The sequence below is a fragment of the Osmerus mordax genome, chromosome 1 (genome assembly GCF_038355195.1).
Source record: "Osmerus mordax isolate fOsmMor3 chromosome 1, fOsmMor3.pri, whole genome shotgun sequence".
In the NCBI taxonomy this organism is placed as follows: Eukaryota; Metazoa; Chordata; class Actinopteri; order Osmeriformes; family Osmeridae; genus Osmerus; species Osmerus mordax.
The window spans coordinates 3,243,269-3,255,429 of record NC_090050.1 but is presented as its reverse complement, the minus strand read 5'-3'; the positions used below and the strand labels follow the sequence as shown (position 1 = coordinate 3,255,429).

The window sequence follows — 12,161 nt, the reverse complement described above, 5'->3', positions numbered from 1 at the left end:
TAATTTTCTTTCAACCATTCCAATGTGGGGGGTCTGAGACAGCCCGAGAGTTAAAAGAAAATGCTTCACTTTGTTTTTGTATGAGGTAAATTTGTCGCAATACGACGGTGGGTCACAATGACTGATGGGTCAGAATGACCCGAAGATAACACAAGGGTTAAGAAATATCGGGTTGTACACGCATTCACATATTTCTTCTTTGGTTCTTCAGAAAAAGACGTATCTGAGCTGGTACTCGATTTACACTCAGATTTTCTTTTGACTGTTAGAAAAAGACTAAAAAAAATTTTACTCTCGACTCTTTACTTTTCTCTGGTCATTTCAGTGTAAATCATCGCGCAGTACAGTGATGTTTTACATGTTGATACCTTTGAAATATCTTATATGCATTTAGTCATTTAGTCATATGCAAATGTGATGTGTTCGAACATGTTATTGTAAGATAGGCCTACATGCAGAACCAGTGCCGGCTTATGTAATTTAATGTCAGAACTGGGGGCAGGGATTCCCTAATGGACAAAGGGAGCATGGCTAGTGGAAAAAAAGGTTAACATTTAGAATTTGTCTCGTGACCCTTTCAGAAACTCGCACGACCCAAATTCAGGTCATGACCCAAGGGTTGAGAAACGCTGGTGTAGAGGCACTGGCACACAACACATTTCCATGTCCTGTAAGATTACCTGTGACCCGCAGTAGGACCAATCAGACCAGGATAAAGCTTCCAGCAGGATTAGGAACTGTGCAGCGCCTGTATCCAGTAGGATATTGACTGGACGCTGTTCCTCAGTCTTACCAGTCAATGAAACAAATCCCTTAAAAATGCAATGAACATAGCTGGGATCGGGTTCTATAGACAGACAGAAGCAAACAAGTGGGCACCTGCTCCTTACCTAGTGTTCTTCAATAAATGGGTTTCAACGACCAAAGGGTAAATTAGATACGCAAAAAGAGATCCGAATTGGTGAGTGGATAAGTGAGGGGACTATGGAGCTAGAAAGCTGACAAAAGTATCTGAATTTGAATATGAAAGATCTGAAATATTTGTATGTCGAATTTCATAAAACAGAAATATTTTGCTGTTGAATATATAATATCTGAATTAGGTGAATGCCAAATTTAATTTGCAGAATTTCCGTAGTCGATGCGTTTTGCAAAAGAAAATCTAACATTTTTTTTAACGTTAGCCAACTCTGATATTTCTAGTCTGCTCAACTCATAGAACCAACACCGGCTTTCCTTTGGATGAGCTATTAGCCCGAAAGCTAACGTTATTGATAGTAAGATTAAAAGGCAATAACATTGTGTACGGTTGACAAACAGTAAATATAATTTTACAGTATGTTTGATAAGAAGATTTGCTAGCTAACCAGCCATGTCACTGTCCCAAAATCAATATCAAGATTTTCACAAACAAGGTATCGGCCATACTAGTACTAGGCTACAGTACGGCCGCAGCCTGTGGAGCGAGTTGAATCGAAAATGGATGTGAGATGACCGCATCAAAGTTGACATATTCTCCAAACAGTAATTATAATTTTACAGTATGTTTAACAACAAGACTAGCCAGCTATCGAGCCATGTCATTGTCCCCAAATAAAACCAAGACTTTTAAGAAGAAAATAATCGGCCATGTGTTGAGTTGCTGCTACTGTCGTGTTGGCTGCAGCCTGTCTGCAGTAACTAGATTGACTAGCGAGGTTAGCGAATGGGATGTGAGATGAGCGGTTACGTGACACTGACACACTACATTCAGAAAATGTAGTGACAAGTGTTCAAATAGGTTAAAATAAATATCACTCATTGTTGTAAATACAAGTTAGCTTGTTAAAGTCTTTCAAAATTGTAAATGGAGGCTTTGACTCCGTCCCCGTTGTTATGGTTACTTATTTCAGACACATTATACAGGCTCATACTATGTAGCCAGCGGAATAATTTAGAACGGTGAAAAGACAGTTTTGCTGCAATGACGCAGTAGGTGTCCGTTATCACCCGATAATGGACACCCCTGCAGCCAATCAGAATCGAGTCACCCAGACTATGGTATAAGCTAAGTTAATCAATTGTCCCTTTAGCCCGTTAACATTAGCGAGATGAGTGAGAACAGCTAATATCGGTTCGTCAACGGCTGATCCGCATCCAAATCATGTGGTTAATTTCAATCAGGCTAAACTTATCAGGGAAATTGCACATGCACGTCCTACTTCAAAAGGCAGGAAAGGTCGATCACTAAAACCGTGATTTTCTAACAGTATGATGGCGGAAAATACAAAAGAGAGAGCGGTGATAGGCTATTCTCGCCATCCGAGCAAACTATTATAATGAGTCTCTACGTAGACAATAAGCATATTATCATGGTTAAGTCAAACACCGCAGCTGCCAGAGCAAGACAAGCAGCTTGGCAAAAAATTGCCGATAAGCTATAAATGCGAAAGTTTTGGGGAAATGTATAGGCTCATCTTAAGTGCCTCATTACCCCAATCAATCAGATCACATTTCTTTAAATGAGCCTGCTGGCAGTAGGCTTAATGGAAATTAATAATCGAACGAGATCTTGCTAGCGAAAATAATGATCTCAACTCTTTCAGAATAAGTAGGCTAGATAAAAACAAGGCCAAAGAGTATCTAATTGATACGAATTCATAGACACTTATGAGGATATATGTAGGTTACTGCGTTTATATCATGTACTATATATGTGTATATGCATGTAGGCCTTTGTGTAAATCCCTCTTTGATTTCATTGACTGGGACATGGCCAGGGAATATGATGAATTGATTCATCAGCTGGTTAAGCGGCAAGTACACTTTTCTTACAGCAACGCATGTTACGGCTTTGCCAATGTTTTCTGCATCGCCTATACTGTATAAAAATGTAGCCTATACCTGACGTAAAAAAGCTCAAGGCTATGCAGAGTCTGAAGCACAGTTAAAGTTTCAAGTAGCTTTATTGTCAATTTCTTCACATGTCAAGACATAAAAAGGAATCGATATGACGTTTCCCACTCTCCCACAGTGAAACATATAAAAAGCACAGGCACAACAGATAAGACAAGACATTTCGTAAAACATAGCGTTACATATTCACATACAGCAGCATAAGCTCATAATAAAGCATAAAGCTTGCTGCGGCGTGTGATATTTGCAATGTACGGCCCGAGAAGGTCTTTCAAATAAATGAGTCCATGTCGGCTGAATCGATATCGCTCAAACAAAAACTCATCCGTGTGAAATAAAGGATCTTGGCAATCGCGAAGAACTCTATTGGTATGGAAAGCTAATCGAACTAAAATATAGCTCCTTGGTCAACTGGGTCTCTCAAAAAGGGATCTGCCATGTTATTTTCCGGGGGTGTGGCAAGCTTATCCAGCTACACTTACGTTAGCCTGCTCTGGAGCAGGTTAATGCTAATTGATATGTTACTATGGTGATTTATCGAAAGTTGCTTCTACGAACCAAAAAGAGGGGTGTTTTTTATCTTAGCCTGAAAATTTGCTCGCTAAACCGCTTAGCGAGCTACGACGAATACCCCCCAGATAGGTTCCCATCCTTATCCTGGGGGAAAAAAACAGACCCTGTACATTTTCATTTACTCTCAATTACATTAAAAGTATTTTGTACATTCCCTGTGTTGGATATTACTTGTATATTGCCATGGGTATTACGTGTTTTATTTCTTGAATAAGGCTACTCTGTGTACTGTCCAGCTGTCTTCAACCCTGTGTATTCCTAACCTGTTTTATTGTAATGTTATTTTGCTTGCTGTTGCGCCACAATTTATCCTTGGGTATACCCATCACATTGACCAGAGGCTCTGCCCTTACTATTTGTGCACTCACACTGCCATCTAGTGTGCATTTTAACAAACTTAAATGTATACCTTTTTCGAAATGTGAATATGATATAGTATACAAACGTAATAATTTTTCAGTAGCTTACAAAGTAGCCTACAGTTGTTGATAATGTCACTGCCAATTTATATTAGCCTATTTCTTAACCTTAATCCAATCAAGATTGGTTGAGTGTGGACAGGTTTTCTCTCTTGCAATGATCGTTATCTGGTTTCCCCTTAGAAACAAATGAAGTGGTAGCACCCAATTTTAAACGTGTACAGACGTTAAAAACGGCCACGTCTGTACACGAACAACAATTCAGACGTTTTGGCACAGTTGGCGTTCGATACAAACCTAGTGTGAACACACTAACGCACTACCTTTTTTTATGCCAGCAGAGGGCGCCAACCACAGAAATTCTGGAAAATGCCGCCCCTCTCGCCCGTGCCTAGAACCGCTACTGCCCCCACCCCTAGCGAACATGTAGTTAACACTGGCTGTGTGAATATCTTAACTTCAAACTAACTGTAACGGTCTGGTACCGAAAGGCTGAAAGTAACAGGCTACTGTGCATTCAGCGTTCAATGAAGAAGTATGTTGGATAATTTTGAACCGCCACTGCAAGAAACGATGTATTCTTCAAGTACGTGAGCATCAACAGTTGTCCACATTTTACATCGGTTAAACTGTACTTCCCAACGAAGTACGGACAGTCAGAAGAAACATTTCAGGCTGCAAATTGGTCACACGCTTCCTCTAGGAAAGGGCTTGCACATGCAGGCGGAGCCTGGGTCCCGTGGCCAAGTAGGATATTTAACCATTCTTGTAAACTCCAATCCAAAAGTGCTAAATACATTTGCAGGTACGAAGTACCTTTGATATGCCAATTTAAAAGCCGTTCTCGCCAATCTAAAGAAGTGGACTATCCAATCTTTTTTCGTCTGACCGGGATCTAAAGTTGTCTGCTCAGGTAACCTTATATCCATCGCTTTCTTCTTTTAATTTAAAGTCGGTTACTCTAACGGGTCGCAACTTTTGTTGTCTTACAAAGGTGAGTTCTCCTGACGTTAGTGAACGACATAACTCGCTGGTATATCACTGTATTTGCCTCTTGCAAACATGCAATAAAGCATACAACATGAATATAACTCATTATTCAAATAGAATACTCAAACAGAGTGATTTACAGTATAGAAAATGCAGTAGAATATTCAAATATTACTGTTTCTGTTTCAATTTTTACAAAGGGAAATTAATTTCGGTGATAGGGGAGGAAGGATCCAGCTACCATAAGACCAAAACACATACACGTCTCAAAGCACAATCAGTCTCGGTTGAAAACACTGAAACACTCCGGATTTATACAGGCCTTGACTGGTTTGACATCAATAACTTGTTGGTGAACCTTGTCTTGTCAATTTAACCTGAATGCTAGAATTATCATCTGTTAGACGTTATGAATCATATGAGCGCCACTCACAACGTGGTTGAAGCTGTTAAATCGTTACGTTTATTATATGCTTTCAAAAAGCACAAATGATTAATTATAAAAATGTGTGCAACCCTTAGATACATGGTATAGGATAATTTGTGTACTGTAGACTATTAAATAATATGACTTGAAATATTCTGTGACACATCAATAGTGCCTTGGGAACTTTTTTTGGCCCCTTCACATTTTGCTGAGTAGATTAACTATAAAATATATTTCATGTCTATTTGCCAAAAAATCTACAATACATAAGGACAAATTATTTTATAAATGTTTAGAATTTTACTAAGAGAAATATCTTACTTTCATATTCAGATCCTTTTTTTCAATACTTTCTCGGAAAGTATCTTGGAGTCTTCTTGTAAGCCTCTATGAGCTCCTGAGTTTGGGACATTTTTCTTATTATTTCTTGCAAATGCTCTCAAGGTCAGGTTGGTTACCTGTAACCTTAAGATCTTTTTGGGGGTGGTTCTGAGTTTTAGTAACTGTCAAATCTTGTACAGACAGGTTTGTGTCTTTTTAGATATGTAATTTGTCTAATCGCCAAATGTTATGCCACCGTTGACTCAAATCAAGTTCTTGAGACATCTCAAGGATGATGCAGTTAAACTCAGTTTGCAGGGTCATGAATACCTATGTAAATAAGAAAGTTCACTTATTTTTTTAAAGTGAATTACAAAACATTGACTAAACAGCCTCACAAATCCGGGATCCTGTCATGTGGGGTTAAACTACTGTTTATGAAGCACCCATTTAGCAATTGGCCATACAGTCACAATTTATTTTTACCTATATACATTCTGGTCTTTTAGGTTTAGCATAACTTTGCAAGTCAGAATGACTTGGCAAATATTGCAAGGTATTGTACAATCTACACTTCTCCTTATGATTATGATTACAAATACATGAAATATGCTAACAAAACCCACCAACAAAAGGAAGTTGTATGTTGCCAAACATCTGTGCAGTCTAACTATTAAAGTGAGACGAATTACCCCAATGATTGCTAACTTTGACTGGCCTCTGAGTGATGTATGTCAGTGCTAAATCAGGCAAGTGTCTCTCTTCCAATCTAGATATATAGGAAAGGTGCCATGAAATCAAGTAAAAGCAATTGAATGCATGTTCTAAGAGGGGAACATCTTAAGCAGGCTCAAAGTAAAATAAAGTACAATTATATTTCCTATTTCCTAGTCTGTGTTGTAGTTGGTGCCGTCTGTGAAAAACCATTGCTTCATCTCATGTTTAGGTTTATGTGTGCATGGCCCTCTCAATTTCCCAGCTACATCAACTTAGACTTGGCTTTGAATATGTTTCTAAACCAGAGGCCTGACCTATCTGTATGCAGGGGATCTTTCATCAGCTTTCTGAAAAAATTGCATAGAATGGCAAGCAGGCTAAGCAGAGAAACGGAACGAGACAGAACTGAGCATGCTGGCTGGTTAAAGGTAAAAGACGATGTGAGTTGGAATTAGGGCACACAATTACATTGTAATCATACTACTTCAATGGATACAGACATCTGTCAAATTATTTGTTTGTCTCACATAACCAAACCTAAAGTGGTCAATATAACTAAATCCTTGCTAATGTTCATACAGCAAAATAACTGTAGTGTGTTAGGAATACAGGTTTAAAGGTTTGTCTCCAAGGCAAAATTAAGTCCATAATTACCTTTGTGCTGCTCTTTGAGGATAGTGCATGTCATTGAGGTGATGCACTCAGCATTATGATGGACATTTCCTTGCCTTTTGCAAAGTCATGCAAGTACATTTGGAATTAATGAATCAGTTATAATTTTTTTTCTCGTAATTAGTTGTCTAACAGTTAAAAGGGCAGAGGATTTCTAATTGAAAATAAGGCCTTCATTAATCTTAGATTTAAAGCTTAAGTGTTGCCTGTATTTAGAGCTTTTATTTTAATTGGTGGGTTTGCCTTCGGCAATATGTGACACGGTCCAGTGAAAAGGCATGCATTGTCGGCATTCTCTATTGCCCGCTTGAAGCTGAAAAGTTTTTTTTTTTTTTACAGTTTACATTTTCATGCATATTACAGAAGTTAATGTATTGAATAAGTCACTCAAATCTAATAAACAACAGGTTTAGGATCACTAAATACTAATTTGTTCTGGTTTACCTAAGCTTTCAGTTGAGTTGTGGGCACGTCATGCGTGATGTGATTGAATTTCCGTAGGCTACTTATAGCGCAGTGGGGTAGGCCTACTAGCTGTCATGTTTTGTATGTAGGCTGTGTTTGTCTGTACAAAGTAAGATCCCATCCCCCCTCCTAATCAAGTAGTGAATCGGCAGATTTGGTCACGAGTCAAGTACCCTTAAATATAATGTTTCACAAGTAGTTATGTCAACTTTCAAGCATGCCTTCTGCGTGTTCGGCGTACATTTTTGTCATTTGTTTTAGCCTACATCCATGGACTAAATAGAATGAATAGGCTAATCTCGGGCATTGTGCACAGGATATTTTTCGTTGTTGGACCTGGTAAACCGTGAATACATCGTTCAGGCTGTTTTCGGAAAATGAGATTTGCACCAACAACTTAACCATGCTGACTTAACACATCTTAACTTGAACCATAATTGGGCCAGGTACAGTGCAATGTAGTCAGTACAAAAATACCGGGTGATAAAACATATCTAGGATAAATCAACAATACAGGACCCTGGAAATTTGATTGAGTGCGAATGTTTACATTTACATTTAGTCATTTAGCAGACGCTCTTATCCAGAGCGACTTACAGTAAGTACAGGGACATTCTCCCCGAGGCAAGTAGGGTGAAGTGCCTTGCCCAAGGACACAACGTCATTTGACACGGACGGAAATCAAACTGGCAACTTTCCGATTACTAGCCCGCTTCCCTAACCGCTCAGCCACCTGACTGAATGTTGTTTTCTTTTTCTTTTCTTCACTGCGATGAAATAACCGGCGCTCGACGCATCTAATGATTAACACAAAACAATCATACCTCTCTTAAGGCGTGAAAAGGTCTAAAATATTTGAAGCCAAATATCTGGGCTAGAACGTTCCAGGTTTACCAACATTCAGATACGCATATCTTCAACTATTTTCAGATTTCAATGTATGAAACATAATATATAAAAGCTTAAAATCTGCACTTTCACAATCTGTAAAAAATTTAGAAATAACTTTGGCCGACAACGTCCCTTTTGTATCAGATTGTGTCACATATTCTCTCTCGTATATACAGTACTGTATATTATTTTATTATTATTTTCAGACCCTTAAAACAAAAAAAACAAAAACTGCACTACATAGACAATGTTGGTGTCAAAATGTTCGTCTTGGTCCCAAAAGCGTTGCTTGTATTGGATGGAAGATACCGTTGCTCAGTTTAGGCATCATTTAAGTTTTGTGGAGAAAAGTGAAGCCAACAGTGGCAACAGTGTGGTCAACTAGCCACAGTCACAAAGGTCACAAATGTCACTAACATCAGAAACCCGGCGGCGATTACCTATAGAAGAACATCAGTTTCGTAGCTCATTAACTTCTGGGCGATAGTTAGCTACCTAAAACGACAAAATAGCAGTAGAAACGCCACAGACAAAAGCCAGGGTGGTAACAAGTAGTTAACTATGTTTCCAGGCTGTGATATCAAGATCCTGTATTCTTGTACGCCCTTCCCATAGGAATGCATAGGAATCTGAACGTTCTACTGAGAAATATTTTTGTTTTTCCTTACACTTTTGTAAATAATAACGACGGACACTTCCTGTAAAGATAGATTTTGTAGTAAAACATAATCTGTGTAATTTTGAGTTTTTCCCTGTCATATGTGCTTTGAGCTCAGCTCTTAAGTGGCACGAGACCACATCTTAGGAGTGAATAAGGGTTCTAAGCAGCGTTACTTTGCGCGCTTCTCTGTAACAATTTTTTTTTTTTACACAGCACTATGACACGGTTCCTGAGACATTTTACAGCTGTGGGCGATGATCATGGTGTGAACTGGGATGAAGAACTGCATGAGGCCAGTGAGGAGCTGGGCACAGCTACGGGACCATTTCAAGGACTTACCTTCCAAGATTCAATGCGAAGACTGTACAGCTCCAATCATTTCCAGGTAACATTCATTGCTACATAAACACATCACCACCAAGACCGATTATAGATATTCTAATATTCAAGCTACGGTACAATTAATTCCTACTGGACACCTCAGTGTCCCAACCTAAACATAATTTGAGCAGTTTGATGCCAAACTGGGACAGAGTAAAGAACAAAAGCTATTGAGATCAAATAAGTTACAACAAATCCTGTAGATACATTTAACAAAGGACTTTCAGAATGGCTTTTGCAAAAAGATATTGCATTTTATGAATACAACTAGAGAGGGTTCAATTTCTGGGGAAATTGTAGGGTGTGCTTGCTTGCATCGGTTGCAGATGGGTCCGTTTATTAACTGTAATTTTTACAACTGATATTTCTGTAAATTTTATATAAAAATGCCTACTTATTATTTATGAAGATTGCATAGATTTAAAAGCATAGCCTACATTTGTTGCTGCTCATGTACAATTCAAAATAAAAAAAAGTGAAGTGTAGCATGTAGGGCTGTCCCCACTCAGTCGACTAGTCGATTTTCTGGTCAATATGCTCTTGGTCGACTAAGATTTTTTTAGTTGAGCTGCTGTCTGACAGTGTGAGATCTGATTCCCGCTTGTGTCATCACTGCTGAATTAACGAAATGTTCTACAGAAATTGTAGATTATATTATTTAAGACAAATAAAACAACTCTAAAATATATTATGGTGTTAATGTTTTCCCTTTCGTTAATCTGCGCTTTGTTTTGGGGTTTTTTGCACACGGCACGAGCACAATTGGCTGCCGAACTACAAACTCTGCCATAGCCTACTTTGTCGGTGTTATTAGTCAAAATAGGCCGTAAGGTGAACCCTGTTATCATTTCAACCCGCTCCACAGTCTGGCATCTACATAATCTTTAGCTCATAAAAAAGAACGAGTCCTGCTAAGCTACCAAAAAAAAGTTTGTCGCTGAAATTCCAGTCGATTGTCGATGCGTCTATGTTTTATGCAGAACTAGTTTCTTCAGAGCGTAATAGGATTTTGGTGGCACGGTTCGACACGTGATCCTTCTACACCAATAAGGTAGCTTCTTTTTGTCAACATGGATGGATATGGTTGTCAACTAGAGGATGGGACTTTGCACGTTACAGTGTTTCCTCTATGTTTATTTTGCCGTGGCATTTATAGAAAAAAAACATTAGTCGATTTTCAAAAGTGTTTAGTCGAGTCTTGGTCGACCAAAGAAAATCTTACTCGGGGACAGCCCTAGTAGCATGTCCCTGTACTTACTGTATGTCGCTCTGGATACGGGCGTCTGCTAAATGACTGTAAATGTAGAATGAACCTAACCTATGTGACTTAAACGTCACCTTAAGTTTTTCCCTTGTACAGTAGTGATATTCATTCATTAAGAACAACCTTTGAAACAAGCTATTCTAAGTAACAACGTTGTCACCGGCAATGATCCCGATTGAAACAGTACAGTACCATCTGCTAACTGCTAACTGAAAATATGCCCACAGAAAACGTAAATAAGCTTGACATTTATTTAGGGGTTAATGGCTAATTCAAAGTTTTCTGGAAGCGATCATTGTCAGTAACAATGCCAAATACGACCATTTGATGACCTGGGTAAATTGTGCTACGAGCAAGCTAGCCTAGCTGCTGTTGATAGCCAAACTTAAGGGGATTGTTTGAATGCGCCGGAAAGGAAAAGCGACACACCACACAAGCTTGAGTTTAAATACATTATTTAATGTGAAATTACTTACTGTACATGCAAGTCTTGAATTACCTAAATGTATAATGCTGCCAGTACTGTGCGCAGTCTTACTACATCTATGCACGTCGTAGTTACGCCTGGGACACACTGCCTGCGATCGGCTGCGTTCTGTTGCAATGCGCCTGGAAGCACCTCCTTTTTCTTTCGGCGCCCATGTTATCAAATGGGACCGACCACACTGGCTGCGATGCGCCGCGATTGCCTGCGATCGCTTGCAATCTGCAGCGATCGTTTCGGCAGCTGGTCGAATTTTTTCGCAAGACGCTTGCGAAATCGGCTGCAGGATGATGAAATACACCATATTAGTTTATATATTTGAATAAAAAAACATGTTATTAAGATTTTACTCCATTAATTGTAGACTACGGTACACATTTGTAAAGTTGTAGACTTTATAATTACACAATGTTGGTAACGAACGTCCTTTACATGTGGTTACCCTGATGAAAACGAATGAAAATAAAGGATTGATCCGTTGAGCTAGCATGCCCATAGTTGTTTTGTTTGTTTGAGAGAAACGAGTTGTCACGCGTTGTACACAACACACAGGCAGACATAGCCTACTGAGAGAGAACCCCCAAGTCGATTTTTAAAATCAGCATCAAATGAATTCTCGAAGTTGAAAAGCACAGGGAGTTGTTGTATGTCAGCAACAATTTTACAAGGACAACGTAGATAAGGATCAATGCTGGGATATAGCCATGTTTATGTACCATGTCAGCATAAAGGAAAGCTCAGCGTAGCTGAAAGGCTTGGTGACCGGTGCAGAGAAATGCGTGTCTGGTGTGAACAGCTTTTGCTCAGTCGTAGCCGATCGTGGCGCTGCGTGGCGCGTCCAGGAGCTTTGCAGCCAGTGTGTCCCAGGCGTTATGCGTCGTTGCTAACGTGTGCTGACGTTGTGATGTTGGGCTTGCACTGATTTCCTTTGGCGACAAAAGGCACTTTTCGCCTCAAAAACTTAATTTCAACTTAAACCGTGCAACGGAACTTAAATACAA

At 39.2% G+C, this 12,161-nt stretch overlaps 1 protein-coding gene across 2 annotated transcripts in view; it reads left to right on the top strand.

The window, feature by feature from the left end:
• Positions 1-4,465: 4,465 nt before the first annotated feature.
• hvcn1 (hydrogen voltage-gated channel 1) overlaps positions 4,466-12,161 on the top strand; it is a 31,887-nt gene continuing 24,191 nt past the window's right edge. The window contains exons 1-2 of one of the 2 annotated variants that reach the window (XM_067238147.1): positions 4,466-4,473; positions 9,245-9,416. In XM_067238147.1, coding sequence (XP_067094248.1) covers positions 9,249-9,416 — 168 coding nt within the window. In that variant the 5' untranslated portion in view covers positions 4,466-4,473; positions 9,245-9,248. Of the gene's footprint in view, positions 4,474-4,574; positions 4,801-9,244; positions 9,417-12,161 lie in introns of those variants that run through there. The other variant, XM_067238140.1, reaches the window with a different exon arrangement.